Genomic DNA, 27,067 nt, shown 5'->3' with positions numbered 1-27,067 from the left:
GTTTCAAAATAATCAGTAATTAAAAGCCATAAATGTCATACCAACTCTAAGATGGAGTAAACTTTTATCTATGTATTATACATGTAAAAAGGAGAGAGTAGTTGAGTCAGCTTTAAAAATGCATCTTAAACTGAAGAAAAAATATTATGCGCTTTTTGTTTAGTTTTTTTTTTTAACTTACGTTCCCGTAAAAAGATGATATTTCAGAATAAAAAGAATGTGTCAAAATCAGAAAGGTTTACCTGGTTGTTTACTGAAGAGATTTAAACTTGAAGCTTCGGTAGTTGGTTCTGTAAACTTATAATGAAAAGTCATTTTTTTATTTTATGTGATTTTTATTAAAAAAATACAAAAAACAAAGATTAATTTTTAATCCTATGTAGCTCTGAGTAAAAATATACAAAAACAAGAACTTTTCAATGATCTGATGTTTTTCCAAGAAAAGGGCATACAAAGAAAAAATATTATTTTGCAATCCCGTGAGATTCTTAATGAGCAATAAACATTTTTAAGAATGAATCATTTTATAGCTCATGTTTGATTTAACACTGTTTATGCCAAGTTTAATTGAGCATGACTTGTTATACGGAGTGAAGGATTTAAGGTTTGCGTCATGCTTATGTAAAATTCACCAACTTCAATCTTATTGGGGTGGCAATAACTTCTACTCGGTAAAAGACAGTTTATGAATTTAAACTCAGTTTGGAAAAGCTCAAGTGTGATATTTTATTGTAGAGTGACTGGTCTTTTATTGTTATGTATTGTTGCTTGGTAGACTAAGAAGAGGTATTTAACTGTCAATCACATAAAACATTAATTGCTTTTTGACGATTGTGAAAAATTAAAATGGAATCCTTGTCAAAGTGTTAGCTGTAGCTCACTGCCACTTCTCTATCACAAGTGCATAATGATAGTTGCTCTAAAACAAATGTATCACAGAGAGCTCTTAAAATATTTTGTTGATACTTGAAATCGAAACATTTTCTGCTGTTAACTGTACTAAAGATGTTTGCTTCACTTTCTTTTAATTGCATTCATCAGTTGAAGGTTCTCCTTAATAAATATAATTTGTCGCTTTAACATAAATTACACATACTATTGGTTCCCGCTTCAGTAGGTCGGTATTGTACTCGCAATCCTGTACATTCTTTTCTATTCTGGTAAGTGAATGAGATAGTCATTCCACTGTCATCAGCTGTAGTACTTGTAAAATAATGCACAAAATATTCATCTAACAAGTTTTGAAAGCATGTTATATAATTAAAATAAACTAATTCAACTACCAGGAGCATAATACCGAGGGAAAAAGATAAAGCACCTCATTGAACTAGTTAAAAATAGAGGAGTGATTTTACACAGAATAATCTATCAACTCACGTGGTGGAAACGGTGGTAGAAGTGTCAGTAGCAGTGGTTTTAGCGGTTGCAGCGGTTGTAGCAGTGGTTGCAGCTGTAGAGGTTGTGGTACCTGCAGTGGAAGCAAAGATACTGGATAATAAAAGCAGATGTGTGAGTTATGATATATGACAAAACAGTGAAGAACAAGTTTTTCTGTGTTATATTTACAGTTTTCATTAAGCTTATGTGCCATGTACTTTCCATGAGTAACTAACTAACAGAATATTAGATAATAGTGGGGTTGGCTGGTAACTAGGCTGGATGAAGGATCATTGTGTTTTGGGGAACAGTGATGGTTAGGTACCTGCTGCTGGCATACTTTGGTGAGAGACAGACATTTGACTTGCTGTCAAACACTACACCACGCTGCTTTATTTGTCTATAAACCTGTTATTACATATAATGTCAAATTAAAAAAAAGTTTGAATATGTAATAAAAAAGAGTATTTCCAAATAAAACGCATCAAAAGGTTTTTGCATTTTCAAAAAACTATTATGTAGATATAAAATTCATGTTCTAAGATAGTTTGTCTTACACATTTTAAAAAGTACATACTGTACATTAATAATATACATATATATATTATTAACAAAGTTTATATAACATATATTATAATATGTATATTAATATATACATGTATATTATTGATATATATTAATAATATATGAAAATATATATATATTAATAATATATATTAATATATATATATATATATATATTAATATATACTCTTGTAATAAGCAACAGCTACATCTCTAAAATTTACCTGGGAAACCTTGAATAAATCTGTAAAACATCTCGACCAGGTAGAAAAATAATCTACTGTAGATCCGCAATATTGCTTAAGACATCGACTATCATATTCTGGCTCTTAGCCTAACTCACTAAATCATTGTAACTTCATTAAGACAGCCATCAGTAGAAAATTACAATCACCAGATATCTGATACTATCAATTCAATATTCTCTAATAACAAAATTAGTCGTGAGAGAGTTGACACAGGTTTAGTGTGAGTAAAAACTGCTGTCCACCAAGAATCACATAACTAATTAAATCCTGGTTCCCATTTGTGCCGCAAGCACTGGCGACTGCACCGCAGGCTATCAGTGGTAAAATTTAAACCTACGCGCCGAGTACCACTGGTAGTTGCCGGCGGTCAACACAAGAATTTAGCACTGCTCAAATTTTACAAAGAGCCGCAGGCTAAACCTTCCCAAAATGCACTGTACAAGTTAAGGTCAGCGTCGACCTAGCAAAATGACATAGCGAGCAAACATTTTTTATGCGATTATTAGTGATGCAGCTTTTTGTGATCAGAAGCCATCGAGCCTAGCGTCACAAATGTTTCGCTGCGCAAGATTACCGCTGCAGTCTCGCAACGATATGGGAACCAGGCTTTAGAATAATAGAACAGTCGCCTAAACTTAGAATACACACTGCGATGAAGTCATGCAGTGTTGAACTATCAGAGGGTTTAGCAGCTGATATGGGAACTGGGCTTAAGCACACAGTGTGCAAGCCATGTAGACATACAAATGATATGCCGACAGTGATGTAATGATACAATTTATTTTGAAGAACAGACTCAATAATAGAAAACATTACACATCGTAAAATATACTCTAACAAGTGCCTATATCATTTAATGTGTAGGAACTTGCATACATTGAAAAATAACTAAAAAAAATCTTACACATGTTAATTATTTTAAATAAACAGCTAAATATATTAGTGTTACAGTGTAAGTGCGTACAAGTTACATGAAATTGCTTTTCAGAATTATTTCTCTTAAAACAACTAAATTATAAACTACTAATCGAAACATACGTTACAGCCGGAATAGATTAAGCGCATCCTATACTAAATACCCAATACTAAGGAGCTTCTAAAACAAGGAAGCATAGAGAGTCACATGAGAATCATTAGTTTAGATATGTTTGTATTGCAGGAGCTTAATGATTCAGAACATCTGCTATATCGACGTCATGGTTAGCACATGTACTGACAATATGTTTTGGTAAGCGTTCTGGTAACTGCTTAGCGACTGCACTTAATTTGGCACTCCATGAGCCATGCAAGATGTTTGGTGATTGTAGGTTCCTTAATAGATGGATAGTTGAAGCATTAATCAATTAGAGATATCTTCAGATTGATTGGCATGGTCATGAATTCAGCATTTACAGTATTTACATCAACGGCTATTGCTAGTTTGTACTTCCTACAAACTTTGACAAAACTGATTAACTGTTCATCAGTAAACTATTTTCATTGATGTTAAGGCTCAATTCACAGTGAGGGTATTTGAACTCAGTTCAAGTTACACTGCTATCAAAATTATCAACTGAGTATGGTGATGTAAAACGGTTGTTCCTGCTTTTATTTGCCTGATACGTTTGTTCCACTCGGTTCAGCGGTAAAACTATCAAATGAAAAGCAGTAAAAAATTTAAGGGCTACTATATGTCTCACCAAGCAAGAGACCAAGTTTTTTAGTTAAACAGAAAAGACAGACCGACAGAATAGGGAAGTGTATTTATCCAGCCTAAAAGCAATAGCCGATATCAACTTTAGCTACCAGTGATGTCATTTCACACATATTTTTCATTTGAGTCTTTTAATTGCTATAAAAGTTGTTTGATTTTAATCTTAAAACATTTTGGCAGTCAGATCACCTCAAACATCAAGAGTAATTTTAAATGATAAAAAGATACTGATACTTTTTGATAAAATCTAATAACATATGTGCAAGTTTACGTCTAGGCATCTAAGAGCTTGCAAAAACAGCAATACTGGTTGCGTTGATTAAATCTCTTAAGTCTGATCTACATTGTAGATATGGGCATGAAGGTGTGCTTATTTTACCCTGATATCGGAGTAATGAGAATTCCAAGTAGGTTTGATTTGAGGACAGTTTATTGAAGGCTCAGTAAGGTTTTAGGAAAAATAAATGTTTTCTTCAATGTTTGGACATCTTAGGAATACATTTAATTGTGTTCCCGGTGCTTATTAATCGCCATGCTCTCTTGATGGACATTTGCAAAAGGCATCACGCTGCTAGTAGTTTTCAGTTGCTAGCTATTTTGTTTGCTATGTGCAATATGTTTGCTATGTGCTATGCTATATGCAAGTTGGGATTTGAATAGGCCGCTTTCATCCGGCTCTGATGTTCTTTGTTTAAACGTAAATAATAATTCACCATCCCTCAACTCAGCAACACACAGTCGAGAAAAAAATATTTTTGCCAGTGTTGTGTATGCAATACTTCGAGGCACAGAACAGCTAGGAGCACTGATCAAAAGTGAGTGAAAACAAAATAATTTTCGCAGAGTGCAGCAATATACTTCTGTGCCGGCGCTATGTCTCTGAAGCTGGCATACTGAGACTGACGTGTGATGAAAGTCTCCATCTACATGTATTTTTATTTTAGTCTGTAAGAATGGGTGAATAAGTAAAATTATTATATATCAATCATTGATCATTGCAATGTCAGTTATGTCAAGCAAGACGTGATAACCCTGCTAGTTGTCTGCTGGATGTATGTGTACGAATTTAGCTGTATCGATTGTTCTATTATATATTTTGCTGTATACATGGACATGTGCATATACATGTATATACATATACATGTATAAATACATGTATATGTAAATGTATTTATACATGCATACATAGCCAAACGTATACCATCGTCTGATAAGAAAATATGTCAGCTTTCTAATGATGAAAACCTTGAAGAAACTCTCACAATCCTATACTATTCAATCACAGTTTTAGTGCATACTTGTTTTGGTGCAGAAACTGCATGAAAAATTAACTAGTCATAGCGCAACAGTTGATTCATTCATGGTAAAATTTGGAAAAGTAAATAAAAATTACACTTAGCATAATTTTACTTGGTTGTAAGTGATAAGTTGGCATGGTTTTAAAATAAGTTTGTGCAGTCCAAATATTTTTTTTCAAGCTAACTATGCTCAGAACTTGGGTTCTGGAAAAGCAACGCAGTTTTTCATCGCTCTAGCTAATGTGAACTAACTGTATTTACATATTAGCCTATTTTTAGGTAATTAAAGTATGTCAGTTTTCCAATTTAGTGATATTATCAAAGTTTACAAAATTTATCAGTTTTTCAGGAATATTAACTTTGAGTTAGTCAGAAATAACAAAACTCTGAGGCTTTCTATTTCTTAATGCTTCGGTCTTCAACTCAAAATGGCTGCTGTACTTTAGTAGAAGTTCCTTAGTAACAACCAAAGACCAATATGTCATACATACTTACTAGAATCAAAGCTTTCTCTACCAGCCAAAAGCTCTTGATCAGTGGCGTAGATGATAGCGTTTGGAACCTGGTATTTTCTATTTCCATGATAGAAAATTCGACAACCACCATCTGTGCATAAAGTCGTCTTATAGGCGATACATTGTCCTGGTGTCATTGTCCGCATCTGAATATCAAGGTAATAGTATTTACCTACAAAGTTAATTGCATTAAATTAATTAAAATTGATAGCCCAAATTCTAGAAAACTATATAACAACTAGCTTGTGAGCATAAAACCAAAAAATTATATTCATTGGGTCTCATGGTGTAGTTAAACAGGAAGTAATAGTAAAAAATAAGCTATTCCAATATTATTTCTTAAAACTATAATAACTTGTTTTTAGAAAAGAAGCTTTTCAATTTGAAGTTTCACATTTTTTTCCCTATCTCTGTAGTCAGCCAGTAACATAGTAACTAGTAACATATCTCTGTAGTCAGCTAGTAACATAGTAACTAGTAACATATCTCTGTATTCATCTAGTTACATAGTAACTATTAACATACATGTATCTCTATAGTCAGCTAGTAACATAGTAACTAGTAATCTATCTCTGTAGTCCGCCAGTAATATGGTTACTAGTAACATATCTCTGTAGTCAGCTAGTAACATAGTTACTAGTAAAAACACTTGTAGTCAGCTAGTAATATAGTAGGTACAGTAGCTGGTAACCTATTAGTAGCTATGGTAACAGGTAATGTAACAATAGAAATATATGTTAATGATTAGTGTTTTATTAAATTAGTTTTTAATTGCATGTGTAATATAATATTTGATTATTAGTGCTACTGCATATTTTTCTATAATGTGTTTATTATTGCTCTCTATAATTACTTGAAGTGATCATCTTTGCATGTTGTCTGCAAAACTAATCAAATAAAATGCAGTGTATTCTTATACAAGTATTAGCTTGAACATTCAATGGTTTCTACATATGAGCCAAATATTCCAATAGTACAATCTGATATATTGAAGTTTGACTACACCATTTTGGAAGATCAATTTTGTGAAAACTTTCTATTGTTGTATTTAACCAAAGCACCAGCACAAATGAAAGGCGTATGTTTGTATGTTATAGCAAAATATTTAGGTGAAAGCAGAATTTGGTTGCTGGTTAACGGTCAGGGTCAAGTATTTACAAATTGGTTGGGGAAACTATAAATTTTTCATTTTGTTTACGAAGCTAAAACATTAGTATGTTTAGAACTTTTAAAAAAATATGTATTTGAAAAAATATAGATACCCCACAAGCTGGTCCAAAAAATCTATATGCCTACAAATTAATGCAGTTTGGTGGTTACGTAAGTCACTACTGAAAGTGAGTTCTAATATCAGAATCTAGCAAATTTTGTAACGCATTGCTACAACTTTCCTTAGATGTTAGAATCGCAGCCAATTACAGCTGTGGTTTTAAAGACAGCAAAAAGCCACCAATACTCTTTTCATCTACTGGTTTTATAAACCAAAGGAATAGTACCAAAAAAATGCACACTTTCGTATGTTGTAGCAAAACATTGAAGGCTACGCAAAGATTGGCTGCAAGTAAAAATTACTTGAAGTTGTTACAAAAGCCAACAACATGCAGACTGACTTACCGTGACTATTCCAAATCATGTTATACCAGGGATCCTCTGGCAGTGTTCCTAGTGGTTGGTTGCATGTAGTATTAAACTGTGAAAACTTCATATGTGCTGTTGTCTGGCCATCTGCTAAAAAGTTACAAGATCTCTAAACTATATAAAGTTCATATAAACAGTAACCAGTTTAGCTTTTTAGCTTTTTCAAAACCAAAACAATGTTAAATATGTCGATATAAGATAAATTATGTTAATTATCATCAACATTTTAGGAATCCAACAATGTGGACAAGCGAATAATTGTTTACTAAATACAGAAAATGGGGTATCCCAATTCAAGCTGTTTTTACAAAAGAAAGTTCAATGCAAAATCATATATTGACTTTATGAAAATATCTGCTATAAATTTTTTAAACTTCAAATCAATTATTGACAATAGATTTTATCGGCAAGTGTCACTGTTTTTCTATCACTTGCATATTTTATACGTTTGAGTAAGGCTGACTGCGAGGATGTTTCAAAATTAAAATTGAAAAAAAATTGATTGTAGCGGAAATACTCAGATCACGCAAGCGTGCAACTATTGTGTCTATGGTAACACTGCAACTTGAAAGCAACAGCCGATATGAACTATGGTGACTATGAACACAAGGACGATTAGGGATGATAAAACAGCCAACCACAATTGCTTGATGGTTGATAGTTTCAAGTCACACTAGGACGATATGTGGTGGTAGAGAAGGCAACCAGCCACAATTGCTCCTGTGCCAAATATCAAGTAAAAATAATTACTATAAATCCTGTACCAGAAGGAAAACTATTTGTGCTGAAGTGCTAACAATAAAGCTTAATAAAGAGGATAACAAACAGTATTTAACATATATAAATAGATAATTAACCACTGAGAGGTCAAATGTTACAGCAAACAGTTAACATTTAATAATCGATAATTAACATATCATAGTTAATAGTTAGCATACAACAATTGATAATAAGCATATAATAATTAATAGTTAACATATAACTGCTAATAGTTAACATATAGCAGTCAATACTTAACATATAATACTAAACAGTTTACATATAACTGTTAATAGTTAACATTTATCAGTGAACAGTTAACATATAACAATCCCGAATCATTAATCAATGGATTAATCATGGATCATTAATCCAGGTGTTAGAATGTCAAGCAAGCAAACAGAAGGTCATGAGCTCAGTTCCAACATGTAGCAACCCTTCATTCCAACATTCATCTATGGCAGATAGAAAAAGCCTTACTATAGTAAAGATTCTACTATATAGTCTTTGTGGTGGTGGTTGGTGAACACCATGCGACTATCATAGTATAATGGTTGTATAGTTAGACTTAACCTCACTATATCTCAGAATAAATCTCAGTGTTTGTATTTGTTTTTTTTGTTTCACTGCATATCTAATTATAGAAATTACAATCTAGCAATAAAAAATCCATGCTGCATGGGCTTTGCTTTCGAGACTCCCGATCTATAGACGGCAAACTCAATCATGAAGCTGCATGGAATGCAATGGATTTAGTTAAATAGTCGTTACATCGCCTAAAGCTCTTGTTTGGGGTTAATAACTAGCACTGTTGACAGTATGAGTTATGATTGTTAGGGTGGCCTAAAACGCAGGTATTGTTTTAATTAAGATTTTACTGAAACAATACTCACTCAACATCTTGCTTTCCAGGTAAGTTACTCAAATTCATTATGTAATTATTCTATTATCTGTGCAATGACCGGCATTTCACTAGTTGAATCATAAACTCACCTGTACATGACATAACTAAATTGCATGTTAACCAACATATCTTGAATACAAAAAACTAGCATAAGTCATGTTAGAAGTTCAGTTATCTGAAAGTTTTTTATGTTTCTATATGATCCACCATTTTCAACTCTATTTCTTTTATTGCAGCCGGCAGAGTTATCTTTTCTTAAAACATTTTCAGGCCAGGCTACTTTACGTAAAGCCTTTCAGGTAGCTCTCAGCAAATTATTGTCTAAAGGAGTTTGTGGTAGCAACATTTTTCATTGCTCAAAATTTCTATTCATCAATTTTTTCAACAATTTTTTAACGTTAAAAAAATTTTTGAACTGAATTTATTCTCTAAATATACGGTTTTGCGATTTGTGCATGCTGATTGGTATTCCAGTTTACTTGGCCTGATCATCATGAGTAATAGAGCATTTTACATTATAGATAATATAGATGATACAAGAGCAAACTAATTTTATCAGTTTAATGTCTTCTCAAGACCCCTTTCAAGTTTAAGTACATATGTGTATTGCAGTGAGTTACGAGAGAGAATTCAAATTATGCACTTTTCCAGAATTTTCAATGTATACTCACTGTTTGTATCATTATCTGGTTGAAATAGTATTCGTATTCCAGATTGGTCAGCGTGGTTCATATATGTAAAGTGAATTATTCCTCCAGCAGCCGTTTTAGTAAACAGCAAGATTAAAGGCAAAATAACTTTTAATGAAGCTGTCATGTTCTGGCAGAGACACTATAACTCCTAACGCAGTGGCTCTGTTTCTGCAGAAGCAAAATAACTTTTAACACAGTCTAACACAGTCGTCATATTTCTGTAGCACAAAGTTAAAGGTGCTGGTCGTTATCAAGAACTACACTTGAACTAAAAAAGCAAATGATCAAAGCAAAAGATTAATAAAATTTACCTACTAGAAGAAATCTACAATAAAGGTAAATATATCTTAGTGCTGAATTTAAACCATAAAAAATAATTCATAATTTTAATTAAAAAAACCCACGGTTTAGCTGTAATAAAAAGTATTCTAAAAACATTGACATTATTTAGGTTTTAGGTATTGATGATATCTATATTTTTGTACAAAAAAGATATAAAAACTTCAAACAAACAATTTACATTGAGGAATTAAGCTGACTTGACTTTTGCCATGGTTTTCAAGTTTACAAGTTTTTTCGTTAGTAGGATCACTCAAACTATTCTAAAGATAGAGTAGCGATTTGTTGCTAGGCAACAAGAGATTTGTTTAACAGATTCCACTAAAAGGGAATTAATAATGAGTCCTAGCAAAGTGAGCAGAACCAGTAAAAATGTTTCAGATTCCTGTGCAGGAATCTGTCGTGCTAAAAATAGAAGAAAATTTTAAAAGTCACTAAATAATGGTGATCAGCACGGAGGTAGTTTTCCTCAATGTGCTGTTAGATTAGCCTGTTGATTAGCTTCATAAAGTTATATGTGAGGACTTTGAACTTTTATCGTTATTGTAGAAATAAGGAAAAGAGATAAAAGAAAGAACAAATGGGACATTGTTGTGTCCTTGTTCCTAGTACAGTACCTTGTCTGTAATGGTGGACTAAAAGGAAATTGTGTATTACATAATTATTAATTAATAATCTGAATTATTTACAATTTTCTAAATTGTTTTGTAGATTTGTTATGATTTTAATCATTTTATAGTTGAACAGTTCCTAATATTAGGACAACTCTTGAACCAAGAAAATGTGTATTACTAAACTATTGCATCTGTTTTATTTGCATTTCTTTAATTCTATTTTTATATTTCAATTATAGGAAACAATCCAATCTTAGCAAAACAGAGTTATTTTTCTGTAAAAAAAACCTTCAGATGAAGACGCAAGGTGTTTTAACCCTTTAGCGACGGCCGGCTTACGGCTGGGAAAGTACCAACGGACGGGGGCAATTACTAGGGTGATTTGAGCTTTCGACATGGCTGCATAAAAACTGCAATAACTTTCATCACAATCGTGGTAATTACATCAATCACTATGCATAAGAAAGCTGAGAAATTTCTCTACAAGCTGATATTTTCTCTATGCAGATAGCTTGCAAATGCTTACCAGCAAAAATCTCAGATTGTTGAAGCAATGATTTTTTTATTTTCATGTTTCATTTTCCATTGCATTTTTCTAATTGTCAAAAATAAATGACAATATTGTATAAATACTGGTTGCAAGGATTCATAGGTTCACAACAATTTGCAAAAGAAAGTGGTCATTGGAGAGCCTTGAAAGTGGAGTTATGAGCTCCGAAGCATTACAGGAGGGCCATGCGAAATTCTCAGCGACCAACCCAAAAGACCAGCAGAAAATTGAGGCCTGACATGGTCGCCTAAGCTTCGCTATAACTTACATGCCAATTGGTATGAAACTGCAAATGAATATGCATCTGAAAGCTGAGATATTTTCCTACAGACTGAGATCTTTTCCTCCAAGTAGCTTGCAAGTCTTTTCATTTCGAAATCTATTTATTCGCAGTTATGAATTTCTGCAGTCAGATTTATATGTATTTATTGAAACTATAGATATATGTACCATTAGCAATTTTGCATATAAACTCATTGCACAGATTCATGTGTGCTGCAGAAAAGATTAGCTGGTTGTGTGCAAGAAAAATTGAGTGGGGATCCTGTATTCACACATTTGGTGAAGCAACAAAAGACAGGAAGCAACATTTAGTATAAGCAGAAACAGCAAATCATGGACTGCTACATTGCAAAACAATATAAGAACTGAACTCTTTGATTAGGTGAGTGCCCTGAGGAGAGCAACAAACCACAAATACAACATACTAATGCACAACAAATACAATAGACGATGATATTTCAGCGAATGCAACGATGTACAAGCAGCAATACGAAGCATTTGTAGAAACTAAACAAAATACAATTTGTAAATAAATCTATAGTTAGCATGACAAGGATCAAAACATGACTCGCACAAAGATACTCCACAAGTGACTCCACTGCGCCTTCAGCTTGCTCTCGCTCCTCACCGATGTATACAGACAACTTGTGCACATAGCGAAAGACAGCATCGCAGAGTGAAAATAACTTTGTTCCAAATCTAGATCTGTTACATGGAAAATACTGCCTGAAGCTGAGCCATCCTTTCCATATACTGGCTTTCATCTATAGATATACATTTACCAGACAGCAAAACAGAATATAACCGGTCGTATATCATGGCAAAAACATCTTCCAACTTGAACAATTTATTGCCAGCAGGCTGTTCAAAATAGTCAGCAAAAAGAAAACCAGTTTCTACTTTTTTGCTATTTTTAATTTTTATTAAAAATCAGCGTAGATAATAAAGGATTGTGGAGCAGTAAGACAACAGAGTAGGCTTTTCAAGAATATATATGCATAACTAAACCAACAACTCGGCAGATGTATGCATCAACAGGCTCCGAAGCATCGCAATGTTTCTGAAAGCCATATTTATTCGTTTCGGTAATTATAACATTTACAATGGCTGATATTATAAAAAGCTTTAAATGATAAAAAAAAATTTACCTGTTTAAAAATTCAAACTTTTACTCCTGCCAAGCTGTCAGCAAAATGTAATTATTTTGGTTTTAATTCAGCTCCTCTTGGAAATCCGTAAATACTCCCGGTTTCATTGCCGGCCGTTTCACTGTCACTTTGGCAATCTAATTCACTCTGTTGATCTTTTTTTTTAATTCCATTGTCTTTTCCACATTTTTCTGACCTAGTATCTTCTTCTTCACTTCCAAACCAGCCGATGTCTTCCTCTAAACAAATTTTTTAGCAGAGCTTGAACAATCGCACAGCGTACACTATGAATAACTTTCCAAAAAGGAAGATCAAATCTTTTACAACGTGTTTTGTTTGCACATGCGTATTAGTGATTATTTATAGCCTCAAACAAGTAGTACAAAGCCTACCGAATTTGATGGAACTATTAATTTTAATTTTTAACGATTTTTTTTAATGAATAAAATATTTTTAAAAAGGCCTATCGTAGACTGAATTTTAACATGATTTCACGGGGTTCGGCCTCTGAGACGTTGCCCGTTTGACGGGCTTTGACGGGCTTCGTCCTTAAAGAGTTAACCTTGAAAGATGTGTGTCAAAACATTTGCATCTGTTTAGGTGAACACAGAACAGCAAAAAAAGAACTGAAAACTGGAGTATCCTTTCAGTGTCACTTACCTGTTTAGTTGTTTTTTCTGTTTTAGTAAAGATTTTATTAAACATCTTGTTCCCAGGTAAGTTACTCAAGTTCATTAGGTAATTATTCTATTATCTGTGCAATGACTGGCAATTGACTAGTTCAATCATAAACTCACCTGTACATGACATAACTAAATTGCATGTTAACCAACATATCTTGAATAAAAAAACTAGCCTAAGTCATGTTAGCAGTTCAGTTATCTGAAAGTTTTTTATGTTTCTATATGACCCAGCCTTTTGAACTCTATTTCTTTTATTACAGCAGGCAGAGTTATCTTTTCTAGAAAAATTTCAGGCCAGGCTACTTTACGTAAAGCCTTTCAGGCAGATCTCAGCAAATTATGGTCTACAGGAGTTTGTGGTCACAACATTTTTAATTGATCAAAATTTCTAATCATCACATTTTTCAGCAAAGCTTTAACGTTAAAAAAAACTATTTTGAACTGAATTGATTCTCTAAAAACCAATTTTGCAATGTATGCATGCTGAATGGATTGCCGGCTTACTTGGTCTGGTCATCATGATTAATAGAGCATTTTACATTATAGATAAGAGTAGCTGTGCTACCCGGTCTTGCCCGGGTAATAGAAAAGTCTTTGGACAGAAAATTGATTTGTATTTAACTTATAACAACATTTGCCATTCTAACTTTCAAACTATTGTACATATCATGAGAAAAGTGTTGTGCCTTATAGATAATGATCAGTAGTGAGCGTTCCTCGCTACTAGCTTACCCGCTATTAGCCAGCACATGTAATAATGTGAGCGAACAGCTTGTCGGGACGTTATGCTATGACCCGCATCGCACGCAAAGCTGTTAGGTATTTGCTCTCATATAAGACTTATATTGGCAAGCTAGCAATTCAATTTTTGTGGTATAGTGAGTAGGGTGTCCAACTGGTGAGCAGCAGGGTCCGAGATCAAACCTTCCTCCTTATGGAATCTTTGTTTTAAGATCTATAGCCGGAACGCGTACCCACATACGGACATACTTTGATAAATATATATATATATTAATAGATGCTACAAGAGCAAACTGATTTCTTCAGTTTGATGTTTTCTCAAGACACCTTTCTAGTTTAAGTACATATTTCAGTAAGTTACAAAAAAGAAATCAAATTGTGCACTTTTTCAGAATTGTCGATGTATACCCACTGTTTGTATCTCCTTCAGGTTGAAATAGTACTCGTATTCCAGATTGGTAAACGTGGTTCATATATGTAAAGTGGATTAATCCTTCAGCAGCTGATTTAGTAAACAGTAAGATTAAAGATGACAGTAAGATGAATGGCAAAATGAATTTTGACAAAGTTGTCATGTTTTGGCAGAAGTAAAACAACCCCTGACACAGCCGCAGAAGTAAAACAATCGCTATGTTTCTGCGGAAACAAAATAACTTCCAACACAACCTAACACAGTCAACATATTTCTGCAGCACAGAGTTAAAGGTGCTAGTAGTTATTAGGTACTAAACTTGAACTAAAAAAGCACATGATCTAAGTGAAAGATTAATAAAATTTATCTACTAGAAGAAATCTGTAGTGTTAGTAAATATATCTTAGTGCCGAATTTTAACCATGAAAATTAAATTGTAGTGTTAATTAAAAAACCACGGCTTAGCTGTAATAAAAATTATACTAAAAACATTGATATTAGTAAGTATAGGTTTTAGGTATTGATGATATCTATGTTTTGGTACCAAAGAAAGAAGATATTAAAACTTCAAACAAACAATTTACATTGAGGAATTAAGTTGACTTGATTTTTGAAATGGTTTTCAAATTTAAAACTGTTCTGTTAGTAGGATCACTAAAGCTATCCTAATCATAAAGTAGTGATTTGTTGCTAAGCAACAAGAGATTTGTTTAACAGACTTCAAAAAAAGGGATTAGTAATGAGTACTAGCAGAGTGAGCAGAACCAGTAAAAAATGTTTCAAACTCTTTTACAAGACTTTTTGTGCTAAAATAGAAGAAAATTGTAAAAGTCACTAGATGATGGTGATCAGCATGGAGGTAGTTTTACTCAATGTGCTGTTAGATTAGCCTGATGATTAGCTTCATAAAGTTATATGTGACGACTTTGAACTTTTATCGTTGTTGTAGAAATAAGGAAAGGAGATAAAAAGGAGCAAGTGAGACATTGTTGTGTCCTTGTTCCTAGTACAGTACCTTGTCTGTAATGGTGGACTAAAAGGAAACTGTGTCTTACATGATATTATTAATTAGGAATCTGAATTATTTACAATTTTCTAAAGTTTTTGGTAGATTTGTTCCAATTTCAATTATATCCTAGTGGAAAAGCTCCTCAAATTTGGACAAATTCTTTAAATCAAGAATTATAAATAAATAATCGTGAATTAATTAATAATCAAGAAAATGCTAATTACTAAAATATTGAATTCGAATCTGGTTAATTTGCATTTTGTTAATATCATTTCTAGATTTCAATTTTATGAAACAACCCGATCTTTGTAAAACAGAATTCGGAGTTTGAGACATTATATACTTTCAGCAACCAGGAGGAAGACGCAAAGCGCATGCATAGGCAGCCAAAATGTTTAAAAGGACTAATTAAATAACTAACTAACCTACATGAACTTAAGTTTAATTATTTAAAAAACTAACAGACACACACAATGACAAAATTAGATTTTTTAATACACATGTGTAGATGATACAATACAGCATATAGAAATAAATATTTAACAAAGTTAAATAATTTATTTCAAACCTCTTTCCACAATTTTAATAACCGACATAGTAGGAATAAGGAATAAACAATCTATGGTGTCAGAGAGAGAGGGAAGAGGGGGAAGAGGGGGCAAGAGGAGGGAAGAGGGAGGGAAAAGAGGGCAAAGAGGGGGGAAGAGCAGGGAAGAGGGGAGAGAGGGAGAAAAGGGGAAGATTGGCTATTGCGTTCAAGTTGCAGTATTGCGTGTTTCTACTCTGTCGGTCTTTTTGCAACTATTAACAGACTTAATAGACGTCATAATCACACTTTCGATTGATATGAGCATTCAAACGGCAAACAAGTTTTATCCATTTTAATCTTGAAACATTGTAACAGTCAAATTACCTCAAACATCACAAACAATTGCTAATAATATAAAAATACCGACACTTTTAAATAAAATCAACTGAAATTACCTGTAAGTTTATCTTTAATGAGTAACATGTGGTCACAACTCCCTACAACCACTTTTAGCTAGAGCTAGAAATAACACTGTATAATACGTCATGTAAATGATCAACTTTTTGAGGTATTATTAAGTAAAGTTTCTTTCTGTGTCGCTATTTTTGCAGTTGTCAGTTATGCACGATCAGTTTTTGCCTATAGATGTAGCTAAAAGACTTCAGCTCACATTTCTAATTTAAGGCTGCCAGCATAAAACATGAAACTGAAATTCCGTTTTAAACAGAATGATAGTCATGTAAGCTAGCAAGGATCATAAGCTATCAAGGTTCATAAGCTAGCAAGGTTCATAAGCTAGCAAGGTTCATAAGCTAGCAAGGTTCATAAGCTAGCAAGGTTCATAAGCTAGCAAGGTTCATAAGCTAACAAGGTTCATAAGCTAGCAAGGTTCATAAGCTAACAAGGTTCATAAGCTAGCAAGGTTCATAAGCTAGCAAGGTTCATAAGCTAATAAAGTTCATAGGCTAGCATATTTCGTAAGCTAGCAAAGTCCATAAGCTAGAAAAAATTATTTTATATTATTCCAAAAGACACATTCAAATGATAGCTTCTTATGCGATGATTTTTTTGCGAACAGGTTTTAAAAGGTCTTTTTTTCACTACATTTCACAAAACTTTTATCGGTTATTGTTGCAAAAAAACTCAATTTGTTCGTTTATTTTTTGTGATGATCATTTTATTCAATATGATGATAGTTTCTAAAGGGCTTATTTTGTTTTACCTGGAAGCTAAATATGAATGGCTAAAACAGCATCTTTCATAGTTCTGTACAAACTATATATTCTCAAAACTCTGATGGTTTACTGAATAACTAAATTGTTTAAGTTTTACATATATAATTTTACTTATATTGGATATAGACATTTGGTACATTAATAACATTCACTGAAATGAATTCTGAGATCTTTAATGCTGAACAAACAAAGCCGAATGGTTATTTTTCTCATCCAATTCATATCTTATCTTTGTGTAGACAATTCGTTTAGATGTAGTTATCACTTCAGACGAGCCTGTATTTTGCATGATGCAATTTTTCTTCCCAACTTCCAGCCACAGCTTCAGATAGACAGATGGATGAACGCAGTCCTTATGAATGTAGAGATATATTCATTGTAGTCGTTTTACTATCCTGTTTCTATTTCAACTTATTAGGGAACAAAATATTTTTAACGTGTGTAATTTTCTTCTTCAATGAACGTTTGCATTCTAAATATAAAGTTTGACAGAATTTATTTAAAGTGTCGATTTACAAGCATAAACTGTTTTTTTTATAGTTTTAGCTCATAAGTTACCTAGAAGTATAGATGGTACATAACCTTCAATTTCAAGTATTTAAAATTGCTCTCTACAGTTACATTAACATGACGCGTTTCATTTGCTTAAACAAAAAAGTCAAGCCTGGTTCTATTGTGTGCTTCTTTCATTTTATTTTTCTTTTATGCTAAGGCTGGTGGATACAATTCATGATGATGCTTGCTTGAAAGTGTAGTTTCTTGCCCTTTTAATGACTTTGCATCAAGTTTATGCTGATCGCTAAAATGAAAACATGAAACCTTCTATATATAAACCAATAGTTTGTAATATCAAAAATGTTTAAATGAAGCAAATAGTGTTATAAACATAAAAACTTGTTGATTTAATAATAAAAGTTACTAAAAATAGTAGACACAAGATATTTGTTGATGATAAATCAGACTATCACAGTTGGGTGAGAGTTATCCTATTTTTAGAAACGGCCATACTGGGGCGGTGGGTAGTTTGGCATGCTCTGTGCCGGATGTGAGATGAGCATTTCTGAGTGGTATGACGGCAGTAGATTTTGGGGCTGCGTGGTTGATCTGTGTTGCTGACTGTAATAATTCCTTGTAACATTATTATCATTTTGGATATTGTTGCTTGTGCTTATATGGCTCATAACCTCAGGGTCCTCTACGTCAAGCAAGTCAAAAGGAGGTGCAGACGGAGTCGTGTCCACTTGGGAAACATTTGTATTCTCATCGCGGTGAGAGCTGTCAACGGTTTGATTATGTCTAGGTCGCTCGAGCCTCGGATATAAGGAGATATACCTGGGGGGTGTTGAGTCATTGTAGGGACTGCGAGGGACTAAGGTTCTACATGCAGTTCGCAAGGCTGCTCTGCGTGAAGCAGCAAGTGCACGATTCTCTCTAAAATATTTATGTGAAACATATGTTCAGAATGAACATGACTTTACATTGTAAATATCAACATAGTTACTGATAGACTTCAGCAGATTAAAAAAAGTCTGACTGAACAAATAAGATATAACTTGTAGAGTCTGTTCTGTTTCGGTATACTATAGCTAAACTCTATCAAAGAATATGTTTTGAAATTCTTCAATACGAAATACCAAAAAACTTTTTTTAAATTGAGTATTAAAGTTCAGTGTGACTGATTAATCATTTAAAAGTATTTCAAAAATACTCAAAACAAAATTCTGTTCTTTTATATTGTCAACTTATCTTACTTTGTCTTTATTTACTTACATTTTTTTATAGATAGTTACTTTATGTTACTGAATCAATAAAAAATATGTTTCGACTGTTTATATGAGTTGTTGTTATATAAAAAACAAAAACTTTAAAAAAATCTCTGATTTAATTTGGCAAATTTGATTTAATAAAATCAGAGTTCGCTGATTTTTACCTAATATGCCAAAAACTTCTAATTTATTTTTAACTTCATTGAAAAATATTACTTCCTTAATTCAAAAATATTTTAATGCTAATTTTCTTATAATAAAACTATGCTATAGAGATACTAACATAAGGCGTTGAGTTGTATGGTTGCATAGATGTTAACAACAGGCATTAAGTTATGTGGTTATATAGATGTTAACAACAAGTGTTAAGTTATGTGGTTATATAGATGTTAACAACAGGCGTTAATTTATGTGGTTATATAGATGTTAACAACAGGCGTTAAGTTATGTGATTACATAGATGTTAACAACAGGCGTTAAGTTATGTGGTTATATAGATGGTAACAACAGACATTTAGATTAATAAAACCAAGATGCTAGATTTTATCTCTTTTATTTGTTCCCATTTCAGCATATTTTGGGAATTTGGCGCCTTTGAATAAATATAAATAAAGAAATTTAGAAATAGGTATTAGTTGGCTCAAAACTGGAAAAAGAAAAATCTTGTTTTTTCTAAATCAAGTAATTGATATTTCTAAAAAACTAAAAAATTAATACAAAATGAAAGATTATTTTAATTTGTATAATCTTTTAACCTGATAATGAAACATATGAAAAGCTTAGCTACCTACATGGTAAGTTGTTCTCTGTTAATTATGTTGCTAATGATCTTTCATAGTGTTAATTATCAAAAAAGTTCACCAAAACTGTTTATGTTATTTAATAATAATTCAAAAACGACAAGTTAAAGTATAATGAAAACACTATAATAATTCACTATTGGTGATAAAGACAAACCTCGACAAATGAGCTTAATGCATTTTGGAAATGAGATCGTATGTCAATTTAGTTGCATCTCAAGGCACTATTATCCATATAAAATAACTGAACCGAAATTACTCAACTGCTATATTAAAAAAACACCTAAACAAGATATTACAGGGAAAATACGTGCATTAATTACCATAATTTAGTACCTACGCTAACAAAGTAACAAGTACCTATTTGATTAACTTTTAACACACACTTGAAGTTGATTTTTAAGTTTTTAGTAAACTTACTTTAATTTTGTCGGCCCATTTTTTATTATCTGTTTCTGGTTTCGTGCTTTTCTCCTCATACCATAACTTATAGTCGACCTTTTAAATTCCTCTTTAAAACTGATTCAAACAAAAAGACCAAGCGATGCTGCCTTCGAAAGTTGCATCTCATATGATTGGCCATATAGTGAGGATTGTGCACTAGCTCATATCTCAAAGATTACTTGTATGTCAAGAAATAAACTTGCTCGAAGTTTATCTAGTATATATACTAGATATATATTATATATACAAAATATATGCATGTATATTTACACAATGTAAATACATATATACAATGTGTATATAAAAATATATAAACATAGTGCATGTATACGTATATACTAAATGTATGTATATATATACACAATGTATATACATGTATAAAATGTATATAGGCCTCTACATGTATATACATACATGTATAAAATGTATATAGGCCCCTACATGTAAACACATATATATATTTCTCAAAGTATGTATGTGGATATGTTGGTATGTTGGTACGCATTCCGGCTATAGATCTTAAAACCTTAGCATAAAGATTCCATACCGAATAAGATTCGATATCAGAATCTGTCGTGCTCCAGTCGCACACTCTACCCACTAGACAACAGAAATTGAATTGCTAGCTTGCCAATATGAGTCATTATATGAGAGCAAAAACCTAACGGCTTTGGGTGCGACAGGGTCATAGCATAACGTCATGAGAAGCTGTTTGCTCGCATCATTAAAGGTACTGACTAATAGCGCGGAGGCTATTAGCGAGCAACTCTCACTACTTATCGTTGTTTATGAGACAGATTATTATGGATATATTATATATATATATTTATTTACATGTATATAATATATTATATATGTAAAACACATAATATAATATATATCATATTGATCACAGTGTTGATTATGTGTAACTCTGAGCCACTCATGCTCTTTTAACTAAGGAGTCTTACTATCATACCTTTGATGTGCTCTCTGTTTCTTGATCCATTTATTTAGTGCAACTGAGCAGGTTATTCCAATTAAAAGGACTACCAATCCAACAATCGAGAGAAATATCAAAGTAGCTTGTGCTATAAAGACGAGAAACAGTTTTAGCGGACACTTCATATTTCAAATTGATTTGCATTTATTGGTCCGTCAGCTTTCATTAGACGAGAACCTTTAGTTAAAAACAAACTGCAAGTTTTTATATAACTCTACTCTGAGCTAGTTTAAAAATAACCCAAGAATTAAACTTTTAAAAAGCTTCATTAAGATAAACAGTCAGTTTTGAGAAACTTATAAGATATACAAAATGTTCTTTCATGTTAGTTTTAAGTTTATTGAATCATACCATTAAGCAAAGGTTAATAATCAGAGAAGATTATTAATTAAACTAGTAAATCTCACTTCACAGTATGGAGCCATAACCATTACACCACAACAGCTCTGTGGTTTGCAAACTAGTATACTGCATGTAATTTGAGCTATATATAGTCTTGCTTCATTAAAATTAGAACACATCTTACTTGAGTCATCGATCTTCTTTTTTGAAGGCTTTGATCTTAACCCGCTGAATGCTACCTTTCTGATAATTGATCTTGACCCGCTGGTTGCTACCTTTCTGAAAAATGCTCTTGACTTGCTGGTTGATGCTTTTGTGATAGTTGTTGATCCCATGGTGGCAGAAACTGTTCTGGTTGCTAAAAATATATAATAATTTGTTGGAAGTAGATGTAATAGTTAAAAAAACTAATATTTTATTTTTACTGCTACTAAACTGATATTTGTCTCTATGTTAGTAATTGGTGTTACCAACACGGTTGAGTAATAACAGAAATTGATGACAATTAAATTCAATTATTAACTATTTGGTAGTTTACAATTGCCATAACAATTTAAACCAAGTAATTTTAGGTTTGTTAACATGCTTTAGTAATTGAATTGGCAAATAACTTCATGTTTAAGTGCAATTAAGCAATTAATTAATAAATTTATTAGTAATTTAATCAAATTACCAATAAAATTGAATTAAAAATTATTTTAACAAAAAATTAAATTTCAAAACAAAGCATTAAAATCTCTAATAAATCTGTTAATTATTACATGAAGTGTATAATAAAATTATGTTAGATAAGCTTTTCTGATCTTTATTTTACCAGGTACTTTAGATTTGCTGTAATATTCATGTATCTGAAAGGCAAACTCGTGGCACAGGTTTAATTGATAGTACAAGTTTGCTATAATTAACTATAATTTGCCATTAAATTATAGTTTAAGAAATATTACAAAATTCCCTTCTCCAGTCTGATTAATGTTATATCTTATGGTAACAGTAAATTCATTTCCAGGAAATCAAAATATTTCCTCAGCAAATAATTTTCAATTTTTATATCCGAGTAGGTTTTTTTAGATGTATTTTAAGTACAAGTGTATTTTCAACAATGTTTTGCTATATATAATGAACAAAATGAAAAGGGTTGGCACAGAAAAGGTGCTATAGTAAAAATCTATTTGTAAGAAATTTGAAGATAACACGAAAATGGTTAGCTATCGTGCAATTTTTATAGTAAACTAATGATTTTTACTAGAAGAAACTTTCCCATAGTTTTATTGTCAGACTACAAAAGAAATGCTTTGTTTTGTAGGCAAAAAACCAAATTTGAATTTTTATTTAACTTTAGAAAACTAAGTTATGTTTGTACTTAAAATAATACGGTTTAGATTAAATTACCAATTAAACCATTATTCACATAGTAATCTCAAGGAAAGAGATAAAAACAGAAATTCTAGTTAGACAGAAATTTTTAAACATATTATATAAAAAACCTTCAGAGAATAATGAGTGAAAACATTTTCCAATATAATTGTATTTTTAGCAATAACAAAAAAACTGACTGGCTCTATCAACTTTGTTCAAAGGTGATTATTTTTATTTTAAAAAGGCACCAATTTTCTTGTCAAAGAACATTTTTACTACCTTAAACAGTTACTGGGTCTTTCAAATTGTGAAATTGAAAAATTGTCATGCTATAAACCTGTATAAATCCCAAATCAAATGAGGCTGATTTTAATCAGCAAATAACAAATATTATAGCGTTTATCATAGTATTTCTTTATCTGAAAACTGAATTAAACAGTATTTAGCTGCTCAAAAAATTGTAGAAAGTGAATAATAATAACTATATTTTTTTTAATTTCAATCGTAACAAAATATATTTTTATACAGTCTAATTTTCTGAAGCTAGACTCACCAGGACAGCTGTTAACATTGAGTGGAACATCGTAAAACTGGGTGCTATTCCCCACTGCTTTGCAGAGCTCCCTGGCCCTCACACACTGAGCTATTATGTATTGAATGCAATATCCTGGCATCAATATTGTTGAGTTAGTGTTGAGGTAGTAATACTTTCCTGAAATGGTTAACAAATTCAAATAATTTTCTAATCATAATCATGCATTCTTGAAATCACTAACAAACTAGACTTTAACCAATGTTATAATGTATAAAACAGTACTCTGAATGTTTGTACATTCAAAAAGAAAAGAAAAAGCAAAACATACAGAAGGCAAAATTGACTAGGAAAAAACCTGAAAGGAACAAGCGTATAAGAAACTAAAGGGGAATGACTTACAGAAAAAACTCTATCATATTTATGCCTTTCTATAATTTTTTTGTAACCATTGAAGATGGAGTAATTGAAATGATGTTTCTCTTTAATGATATGCAAACTGCTCAGTCTTTTTCATGTTATCTGACATCTACTAAATTATTTGATAGTGGCACCTGGTGATGGCATCATACCAATGCCAGTATTATACTGTACTTCTAACTGTGCACAATGAGCGACCATCCGATGTAATAACTATGTGCACAATTAAACTTTGATATAGAAATATGGTAGAATGCTTGGCTACAAGTTATTTGCACCATCTGTACCACTCGATCACCTTTCCACATCTAAGAATAGCTATGCCCATAGTTGGTACACATGACAATCTTTCACGGTACACTTTACTGTAAGCTTTCTATAGACAATGGTAACTACATGTAGTTAAAAGCCATTCTATCTATATGTAACATTTTTAGCTACAAAAAGTAACTATGCTTGTTTAAGATGAGCTCATTTGTTCTCTAAACTTGTTTTTAAGTGGCAAAGCATGACAGGTTTCTTCTTTGCATCAACAGAAAGTTTTATTCAAGATTTCGAGATGAACATTTGTGGATATTTTTAGTGGTTTTTGTTCGATAATAATTTTTAGTAAATTAATGTGCTTCATATTTACAGCCTGTTTTCTGTGTTCAGTTATCCAAATATTCTACAATCATAGCAACTATTCCAGCACAATCCAGCCAATGCTCCAAAAAGTAGAATGCATGATGATTCAACTTTCTTTACTTTTATTTGCATCATAATATTTAAAAAAGAGCTTATTATAATAGCTCCTTTAAACTAGAAGATATAAATAAAGCAACTCAACAAATGTATAGGAGTTTAGAACAAAATTATAATAACAAGGAGTTCATAAATAATATAAAATTTATATAAAATAAAGAGTTTATGACAAAGTTTGTTTAGATGCAACTCAATTTTGCAGTCTCATATATTTTTGTGATCCCATACTTTGATCGGGAATATCCAAAGCATCACCTGCTCATTATTTGCTTCCTAATGAGTATTTGATATTTTGGTTGATTGGTTTGGAGATTGACAGATAAATTGATTCAGTTGTTAGTTTATTGATTATTTGATTCAGTGACTGGCTTACTATGTAACATATCGGTTAATCAATCTATCAAATAATTGGTTGATTTTTATTGAATAATTAAGCAATTAGGTTATTGGCTGATTTATTGCACAATTGGTTACTCATTAGGTGATCAATCAGTTTATGGAGAATTTTTTGTCTTTTCTTTATAGTATCTGGTGAAATTCCACGGTATGCAAGTTTGTATACATCGCTAACACTTGCCATAAGTATTATGTAGAGTAATCTCTCAAATGAACTGTATTTACTAAAGCCCTTTATCGTTTGACAGATTTAGATCTAAAATGTTCAATTAAGGAATCACTAGCTTTTTTATCAACTTGCCCTGAGAATTTGCAGTGCATTCAAATAAATGAAAACGTTTTTACAACTTAATGATTTGGACTAGTTGACTTAACAACTATCGACTGCATGTAGCCATCAGTGACCATTTACCCTAAATTAACACATTGGTGAATAGCAAAAGATTGATGCCAGCTGTTGCTACTGATTAGCTGTTTTTTTTTGTTCACATTATTACCTCTACTGAAGTTTTTACTGACATACATGTAGCTTTCTAACAGTTTACCATTTACCCTAAATGTTTTGAAAAACAACAGAATTATTACATCACTAAATTTAATTTAGTTGAAAACTCTTCATTGCAGTTGTTATTAATGAAAAAGTGGGTTTTGCTTCAACGAAATGTTGTTGTCTCTATATTAATATTTAGCCATTGCTGTTATAAAATCTGGTACCTAGCGAAAACAGAAATATCTTTAATTTCATTAACCATGTTGGTTTTTTCCATAGATGCTATGAAACTGGGAATAGAATGTGTTCCTTACCTCAACCGTAAACCTAGTTCTCAACCCTTTTAAAACAAGAAACGAGTCACAACAACAAAGCTACACATCAAAGGACATCGTATAAGCTTGTTATCTACTGTAAAATTCTATTTGCGTCAGTCATTTGCAGTTAAATGAAGCAAAAACAGTTTATAATGCCAAAAGTGGGCAAATCAAATATATTTTTATTCACATGACTTTCAGCAATCCATCAAACTTTTATAAATGTCACAATCTTTTGTTAACAAGATAAAGGAACTAAGGCTTTTGGTTCGCTTTTTCTAACCCTACATTTTGATTTATTATTTGTTCATAATTACTCCTTTTTGCTTTTTTTTGCTTGCTCTGTCAGCTTTGTTACCATGGCAACTATTTTAGACTACAATCTTGTTTCACCACTAAACTTTATCCAACTGTGTACAAAGTATACAGTAGAAAATATATATCAAAACTCACAAACATCACAGAATTGTTGTTCTTTTGAAAACTTGGTGAATTTAGACAAATTTTATAAATGTTAAAGCGTTAAATTTTGAACAAAAAAATTTTCATGTTAAAAGCTAAAAAGTTGAAACTGATGATATCTTACCCTCTCTATTCCAGGACATAACTTGCCAGTAAGTCAGAGATGATCTAGTTAGTTGCTGACACGTCGTGCTGAGCTGCCTAAAATTTATGTATATCATTGGGATGCTGCTGCCTAAAATAAAGAACAAAGACACATTTGGTTCAAAATTTTCGCTCATGAACTCGCATATACACAAGAAGGCAACATTTTTGTGCTTTTAAAAAAAGTAGCTAGAGTATTAAGAGAACAGGTAAACAGGCGTTAGCATATGTTAGCAGGCGTTAGCATATGTTAGCAGGCGTTAGCATATGTTAGCAGGCGTTAGCAAGTGTTAGCATTTGAGCATTTGTTAGCAGGTGTTCACAAATGTTAGCAAATGCTAGCTTGTCTAGCAAATGTTAGCAGGTGTTATCAGGTGCCAACAAGTTTTAGCAGGCGTTAAATATTGTTAACATCTGTTTTCAAATGCTATCAGATTTTTGCAAGTGTTAACAGGTATTAGCAGGTGTCAGTAGGTGCGAGTTGTTAAAAAGCATTTGTGGGTGTTAGCAAGTTTTAGGGGTTTGTAAATTGTATGTGTGCAAACATTGCAGTCTCACTCAGTTTCACTACCTTTACATTTCAAAATGCTTCGATGTTTTGGCCAGATAATATTTTAATATAATATTATATATATATAATAT

At 32.1% G+C, this 27,067-nt stretch overlaps 1 protein-coding gene across 4 annotated transcripts in view; it reads right to left on the bottom strand.

Moving 5' to 3' along the window:
* The window catches only part of LOC137397043 (uncharacterized), a 237,801-nt gene that overhangs the window by 194,587 nt on the left and 16,147 nt on the right, over window positions 1–27,067 (bottom strand). For 2 of the 4 annotated variants that reach the window (XM_068083325.1, XM_068083323.1), the window contains exon 6: window positions 26,406–26,516. The exons of 1 other annotated variant lie outside the window; for it this stretch is intronic. In XM_068083325.1, the coding sequence (XP_067939426.1) occupies window positions 26,406–26,516 (111 nt within the window). The remainder of the gene's footprint in view (window positions 1–26,405; window positions 26,517–27,067) is intronic. One more of the 4 variants, XM_068083324.1, reaches the window with a different exon arrangement.

This window comes from Watersipora subatra, chromosome 5 (genome assembly GCF_963576615.1).
Source record: "Watersipora subatra chromosome 5, tzWatSuba1.1, whole genome shotgun sequence".
Classification (NCBI taxonomy): Eukaryota; Metazoa; Bryozoa; class Gymnolaemata; order Cheilostomatida; family Watersiporidae; genus Watersipora; species Watersipora subatra.
This window is presented reverse-complemented; position numbering and strand designations above follow the sequence as displayed.